Here is an 8641-nt window from a genome sequence, read left to right on the forward strand (position 1 = left end):
GGCCCTGCCAGGTGCTGAATCTCTGTTTCAAGTCTTGACTTAGCATTTCCACTACACTCCACCCCTTCACAGAACAAACCAATGACTAAGCAGGTTAAAGATAAGCCCTTTCCATTATGGTGACCCAGTACACAGCGAGGCTCATACAGCTCCCCATCACAATGTAGATCAACAAAATATGAGATGATTCATTCATAGTTGAAGTCCTTAGACCAGTATTTATTGGGACATGACTTTTATTTGGCCACGTTATTCTACATACAGCCATTATCCATTGAATTAGAGAATGATTTCCTCATTATGCATTATAGTCGCATATAGACTTTGCTGGAAGTCTGGATGTGTGCTGAGAGATGCAAGTTTAGAGATCTCCAGTCCATTAATAACTACACTTTCAGCCCTATGTCCCACAACCTTAAAAGCCAAGCTGGTATGCTCTCTAATGTTTTCTATTTAAATCATTGTAATAAATCCATGAGTTTGTCAGCCATGTACAGGCGCACTGTCACATGTAATGTAGTGTGGGCAGGGGGCCATTCCTTGGGTGGCAACCCCACTGGTTCTATCTTGGACATCCTTATTTTCTTGAGTAATTAATGGCCTTATTTCTAGAGGACCTGAGGCTCCCAGATCCTCTAGTTGGACTTCGGCCTTCTTGATTTTGTTATTTTATTTTTGAATCTAAAAACATTAGATTCAACTAGGATCCAAGGATCATGTTGATCTGATTTTTATCCCCTTCTAAGGATATAGCTCCAAATTTTAGAGGGGAAATATTATTTGAAGATGTGGTTTAATGTGATGGAAAGCACAATGATGACAGCAGAGCAGGAAGATCCCAGGCTGCAGCAAGCAAGGATTTGCTCAAACACAACAGCAGTGGGCACAGAATTAAGGGAAAGCAGCTGCTTACTTTCAGAAGGTCTCAGGAAGACAGGGATCTCCAGACCCTTACCTCTACTGCCAACCTTTAAATGAGACCTAGGAAGGGGTGGATCCTGGTTAGACCCCTTCTGGTCACTCAGGTGCACTGCATGAACCTGAGCTCCCCTGGGTTGGCCCTGCTTTCCAACCAGGTGCTGGATCACTGTTTCAAGCCATGACTTAGCATTTCCACTACACTCCACCCCTTCACAGCCTGAACCAATGATTGAGCTGGTTAAAGGTAAGCCCTTTCCATTATGGGGATCCAATACACATAACACTTGTACAATTTGCCTGTTATGATGTAGAACAATAAAATATGAGATGACTGATGATTGGTTCATGGTTGAAGTTCCTGTTCCTTCGTGAGCCAGTACTCAGTGATTCTCCTGGAAGCATATAGTTGCTTGGACCAGGGAAGGTTCAGCTCACATTCCATCAGTCCCATATAATCCACCGCCAAGAGTCATGCTGATCTTATGGTGATGCTGGAGCGTCTTAATACAATGTTATTCTTCCCAGTGATCCTGTGGACTCAAACAGACTCACAGGGAGTAATATCGGTGTGTCAGAGGTAAAAGAAGGGGTAGGTCAACCCTCCACAGCAAGATACAGGCCATGTTCTTGTCCTGGATTAACACTTTCATTTGCTCTCGGATATGTCCCAGCCATCTGTATACCATACCCTTTGGCCCAATATCTGAGGCTGCATAACTATATCGAGTACCAAAGTGGGAGAGGGGTCCTGACTTGCCATAGGGACATGACTTAGTCTGGGAATGGGTGGATCCTGGTTCCACCTCTTCCGGTCACTCAAGTGCATTGCTTGCACCTGAGCTCCCCTTGGGTTGGCACTGCCTTCCTCTCACGTGCTCAATCACTGGTTCAAGCCATGACTTAGAATTTCCACTACACCTACAGAACAAATTGAACCAAGCCCAGAAGTTACTGCATTCTTAGTGCATGTTTTATTCCAGATATGCAGGAAAATACATACTGGTGTGGCTCTTCAGAATCAAAGCCTATAGTCTGAAATCTGCTGAAGATTTTCCTCCTTTAGAAAAAACAAGCCTATTTCTCAAATGAGTCATCATGGACAAATCAATCAGTGGCCACAAAGAAATGCAAGAAAAGAATATGCTGGGCAAAACGATTATGATCGTTTGTTCAGGCAACATTATGTGTGAGACTGTTGTAATTAAACTGAAATTTTCAATTGTATTTACCTGAACATTACCTTCTTTACTTCAGTTTTCTACTTGTCTAAATGTTTATGGATCCTAAGAATAATTTCCATTCTCATATAAACAGATTACAGACAAATATGCAATACCCTTTCTGAGGAAGGTGTGGGAAAATACTGGATACTAGAAAATTCTCATCTGTTCTTTACAACAAACGTAGAGCCTGATCTTAGAAAAAATCTGTAAGATTTTTTCATAAATGGCCTTACAGTTTGTTTACACATTCCACCAAAAATTATAAAAGATCTTTTACAAATAAACTAGCTATATATACTCTTCCAAAGGAAATACTGAATTATTAAAAAAATGTTCAAGTGTAATTGAAAAATGTTTGAGTATGCAATTGAACATGCTGATGGAACATGTATTCATATAAAATATACTTTTTTTAATCTGACTTTGATTATACATCCACTGATACATAACAAATGTACCTGTAGGGAATACACATTTCTGCTGCAGTTCACAAAGCTGTGATGCCTAAGCATATCCACCAGTAACCTCACTACAACTAGAAATTTAAAAATAATGAACTTCTCAGTTTGCTGCAGTTTCAAGAATTTGATAGGAAAAAAAAAACAACATTCTTTGCATCAGACTAACTAAAAGTTAAAAGAATAAAACCTAAAAGTTAAAAGAAGGAAAAACAAAGATAAGTTTTAATATTTCATTTAAAAATTGTACCATGCTTAGATGATGGCAGGGCCTGCTGGGCTGCTGTGGGAGGAGAAGTCAGGGCAACCCTGTTCTGGCCACAGCCAGAACCAAAACGGACCCATACCTACCTCTGTTAACCACTATAGATAAGAAATGAGTTAAGTCTGTTCTCACTTATTTTCATACCAGAATAACAAACATTTATAAAGAAACAACCAGAACCATCTCTTGATGGGGAGAAAGTAAACAACCCTTACGGGGAATACTTACAAAAAAAGTTGTTATTTTTGATCCTAAATCTGAAAAACTCTATGGTTTGAAGACTACCATGGAGCAAAGAATGTATGGATAAGGAAAAACACCAATTCCTATCATCTTTAAGATAAGAAGTCCCCTCTATGTAAAACAAACAAACAAACAAACGAACACCCTAGAAAGTCTTCAAATGACTTTTTTTCAAGTTCATCCTACACTTACAAAATGAAACATTTACAATTTGCAAGTTCTTGCTATTAGATTTAAAACCATGTCAAAAAGATTCAGATGTGCATACAGAAAATCTACAATACATCTATATGAAAAAAGTCTATGAGCAAAGGTATTAGTGACTCCACTCCACTCATATCATAAGATTTCAGCACCCAGAAGTCCTCATAAGGTTATCCTAAAAAGTGCAGTCAAAGACTATGCAGTAGTTCTGCTATTGGCATTTTTTGTAAGCATTTATCTGCTACAGTATTGTGATTGAAGGAACTATTCATATGGCAATGATTCTGCAGGAGTTTATTATGAACTTCAAAAATGAGTGGTAAAATACAATATATTGCAGTTGTCATAGCCTCCAGATACCATGACTTCACTGGTTGTCTCAAAAATTCATAAATGTGAACATGATGAAAGACATCTATCATGTCTCTTTGCTCCCTGTCTCCAAAAGTGCTTGAATAGAAGTCTTCCATTGGTTTTGCATTAAGGAACTTAGTGGATGCTATGCCTTCTGTTGCATTACCTTCTTTCCTATGACTTGCTTTTTGATAAATTATATCACTGCAAATGTAAAGAACCTTTCTCCTCTTTTGAGTGCATTAAATAGCTTATATGTATCTGAAGCTCTACGTAGGGAATGGAAGAGCAAAGTCCTTCCCACTGTGGGAGAAGAGCACGTCTGAAGCTGCCTCATGAGACTAAATTTGTACAAGTCTATGGAGCTGGACAACATGCATCCCAGAGTCCTAAAGTAACTGACTGATGTGGTTGCCAAGCCACTCTAAATCATTTTTGAATATTCATGGCTGTCAGGTGAAGTTCCTGGCAACTGGATAAAGGAAATAGCCCTCCAATTTTTAATAAAGAGAGAAAGGAAGATCTGGGAGACTGCAGGCCACTGAGGCTTACACCAGTGCCTGGGAAGATCATGGAGCAGAACTTCCATGAATCTATGCTAAGGCACGTGCAAGAAAGGGGAAGGGGGTGATTCAAGAATGCCAGACCAGTTTCATCAAGGGCAGACTATGCCTGACCAACTTGGTGGCTTCCTAAGTTGGAGTGACGGCATCAGCGGACAAAGGAATAACAAGTGATGTACTCTACCTAGTCTTCTGCAAGGCCTTTCATATGGTCCTTAATCACATGGGTCCGTCTTGGGACTGATACTCGTTAATATCTTTAAGCTAAAACTCCCATTGACTACAGTGTTTTTTTATGTTATGTATTTTGTTTACTTCTTTTCCCATGCTTGTTATTCTCACTCAACACTTGCATTAACATAGGCAATAAGAAAGTTAAATTTTTTACTCATTATTCATCACTATTATTGTTATTATTTTATTAACACTGTCTTTATTACCCTATAGAGAATTAAAATCTTTTCTAAATTTGACATCAGCGCTTATTCACAGAGAGAATTGTAAAGTACATTCTCAATCTTATTGTAGAGGGAGCCTTTAATTCTTTTTTTTTTTTTTTTCCTGACTTCCAGGAGATCTTCTGTTAGAAGGCAACTTCACAGATCTCATCTGCAGTTTCATAGATACACAGATTTCAAATTTAAAGAAAGAAGGCAAGCAGGTAATTTAATAAATAAGAGCACCTTGGGGGGAAATATTCTGTAATTTTATGAATAGATGTCAGCTCTAATCCTCTTCTAAAGTTGCACCTTTTTTTACTTTAAGTTGCTGGGTAAGGAAGAATGTGGTTTCCATTTCTGACACACACACAAAAAATATGTATTTTATCAACATAATCAAGCAAAATAGGAACCAATCAATATGGCAGTTAATGACCAAGTATTTCAATATGTGGTTTAATGAGAGTTCTTAATACTCTGAGACAAATAACAAGGTTCCAGTATTGTGCAATGAAAGATTTTTCTTAGGCACTAAGTGTATGACTTTCCGTTTAAACCTTGTACTGTTAGAAAATGTGCAAATTCTACATATGAAAATATGTTCTCAAACATTCTCTAAATAAAAGACTATATTCAATATAAATCCACAAACTTCAAGAAGAATCTATGATTGTCATGTATTGAGCAGTCTTTTTGTTTTAGGTAGCGTTTGAAAAATTTGTCACAAATTTGAAGTAGAAGCCTATATTTTAACCAGGCTTCAAAAATTGCTAGTTATCTATATGGTCAATTTCTTCACTGACAGCAGGATTAATCTTCAAATCTCACTTGTGCAGTGCTTCAACATACATTTCTAATCATAGGGCTAAAAACTTTGTTTCTGCCAAAGTACATGTCTATATGGAGCAATGTAGCTTTACACAACTGGCCCCAAATGATGCAATTGAAAACAAGTTTGGGACTCTCACACATTATTCTCTTGTTCTGATAGTCATATCAAGGGGTTTTGTCTCTTTTAACACAGTGAAGTTTCTGTATTTACTTCTCAACTGAGCAGTTGCTGTCTACTGATATCAGCATACTGATTCAGGGACAACCTAACTGATTCCTGCATCTAAAGTCTACACAGTATTTTAGGAGAGTTTTTAGGGGAAAAAAGAAAAAATCCCTATAGACATAAAAATGTAAAATATTATTATTAATGTCAATAACAAAATACTGAAATAACTTACAATGCAAACAGTTAAACATGTCTCTCAGAGGAAAACCAAGGTTAGGTTTCTCTACTTCAATTGTCTGTGAAGACACATTTTATCAGTATTTTTTTAGTTGATTCATTGTTTCTTTGGTAGGTGCTTTTTATTTTTTCTCCAAAAATATACAGTCTTTCAAGCAAGCAACTTTTCATCAAATGACAGAAATAGTTTTGTCAGCCAACTATGCTTTTCCTCACATTTATTTGCAGACTCCAAATTCATCCTGTCACGTACATACAGTACGTTGTCTATCCTTTTAATAATACTAATAAAAAACACCTAAAACCTTTTACTTGTAAATATTTTGGTAAAAATCATGTTTTATTGCTTTATTCTACAATTTAAAAATTTTAAAATGAGGCTTTAATTCATTACATGGAAATACGAGAAATAATACCAGAATGTGATTTTCATTAGTGTTTTATGAAAGCACATAGCCTTTGGACTACCTACTCAAATAAAAACAACTGAAATTACAGGATATTTTTGCAAGCCAATTAACACAATTGTTAGTTAGGATGGCAAAGGGTTTCAATATGCCTTAAATCACTTGATGTCTATGGAAGAGACTTCAAGATATGTGCTTCTTAACTTACTCTAACACTTGACTTTTTAGAAGATAAATCTCAAGAATCTCCTTCTAAAACATCTACAAGGATACTGTACTAAATTTGCATATAAATAGGAAATCAGACACTTATTGTTTGCACACATGTAGACTTCTTTTAAGAACTGACAGGATCAAATTCAGGGAATGGTATTTAGAAACTACCCTTGCTTTTCTTAAAACATGATCTATTGTGCTCTTAACCATTTGCACTGTTGCTCATCTGGGTCTTAAATGGAATTCTAAAGTTATACTCAAATACTAAAGGAAAAACCTCTGAAAAACACAGCACATATTTAGACAAGATGAGATTCTTCAATTGAATTTTTACTTGTTTTATTTTTATCTTTATCACCAGGCAATGAATTATGTCCTGTTTTCCAGCTATTACCCTCAGGACCCAACATGAAATGTATCTGAATACCATCTTTTCCTCAGCTGGACTATTCAAGTCTTCTGCAAAAACAATCATGAAGATCAAAAGTAGTGATTTCAAAGCATTGTTACTAATTCTGATGTTGTATCTCCCATAGAAGAGCTAACTAGCAACTCAGAACTAAGAATACAATAAATAAATATTTAATTAAGCCCCAGACATTACAATTAGTAATTCTGGAATATCTTAATCCATTTTAGCAAAAAGTACTTGTGATTCAGATTTAATCTGAAATCCAAAGACAGTTTCTATTTAGAATTAAAAAAAAAAAAAAAAAAAAGGAGTATCATGGGAAAACTTACAGTAGGAGCAGCCGTAGACCTCAATTCTTAGCCCAATTTGGCCCTCTTCATTCCAATCTAAAGGAACTATACGTACATAGCGAGCAATAACTGGGTGTTGCAAATCATGTCGGACCACACTATCAGAGTTTGTATTTCCAGAAAATGCCTAAAGGAAAGAAGAAAATTATTTTATTACCTCTGTCTCACATACTGTAAGAATTCTGTTTTGAAGGAAATATTTAGGTAGTAAAGTCTACTGAGTGTCTATTTAGCACTTAAGTTTGGTTAAAATGTTTTCTTTCATACTGATGAAACGAACAGTGAGTTTGAAAAGTTTTATACCATTCACAACACCGAAACTGTAGCAATGGAACCTCATATCATCTTTCTCCACAATAGACATAGTGAATTCAGAGAAGAGCTGCTGCTAAGTAAGAAAGTATTCCATTCTGCATCACCGATCCATTACTGAGTTACTAAAATGTTAATAAAAGTGTCCAAAAGAGTTGTTCTGTGGCAGAAGATACCCATCCTCAGTTAGATTACACATACCAGTCATCTTCTTGTAAACAGAAACCCTGATATATCTTGTTTCCTACAACAGACATGGAACCTTTTAATTCCTCAAATTTCCAAGAATATAAAAATCCTCCTTTAATTTTTATGCACTACCTGCTGGAAAATGAGCATCCAGGTTCCCTCCTAACTATAGCTATCTCCCACAGCAAAATCTAGCTCTAGCTACTGAAACTTTGGAAGTCAAAGAAGTACACAATAGCTCTCAAATTTGAAAATGACTGAAGTAAATATTCAGTGCTTGTTTTGTAGTTTTGTACCTCTTGGTAAAAGGTTTCATAGTATTCTGTTTAAAAGTAAATGATATCTACCAGTTAACATAATAGATTTTTTTTGTCTTGCTATCTTATGCATAAACCATTTGTTTACTGATGGTAGATGTTAAAGTTTACCATTTAGTTATTTTCAGCATTTTCAGAGAAATGCCTCTCCATAAGTAATTTTCAAAAAAACAAGTATCCTTGAGCAGTGAACTAAAAAAGGTGATCATTGCCATACAGATAAATCCATATAGAATCCTATAATACATTCTAGTACTGGAAATAAAAGCAGATGAAGAAACAACTAGGATGTAAGGAAACCTACTGCAAAATATAGTCATCAAAAATTTGAAAAGCCAAATATTCAAGTTGACACTTTGCATATAGATACAGCAATAGATATTTCAGATAGGTATCTATCTTGTACACTGCACAGTAGATCTAGGTGGTGGTAAACATAACAAAGTTTCAGAGGATCCCTTCCTTGATGAGCTCAAAAAATGAATACATGTGATAGGGTGTTTTTTGGGGGGTTGGTTTTTTTTTTTTTT

The 8641-nt window shown here is 36.0% G+C and overlaps 1 protein-coding gene across 1 annotated transcript in view; it reads right to left on the reverse strand.

The window, feature by feature from the left end:
* Window positions 1-8641, reverse strand: part of LOC110391014 (contactin-associated protein-like 2) — a gene marked incomplete at its 3' end in the record, with an annotated part of 175208 nt that overhangs the window by 61254 nt on the left and 105313 nt on the right. Inside the window, exon 4 of the mRNA XM_021382672.1 lies at window positions 7273-7420. Coding sequence (XP_021238347.1) covers window positions 7273-7420 — 148 coding nt within the window. The remainder of the gene's footprint in view (window positions 1-7272; window positions 7421-8641) is intronic.

This window comes from Numida meleagris, unplaced genomic scaffold (genome assembly GCF_002078875.1).
Source record: "Numida meleagris isolate 19003 breed g44 Domestic line unplaced genomic scaffold, NumMel1.0 unplaced_Scaffold262, whole genome shotgun sequence".
NCBI classification, from domain to species: Eukaryota; Metazoa; Chordata; class Aves; order Galliformes; family Numididae; genus Numida; species Numida meleagris.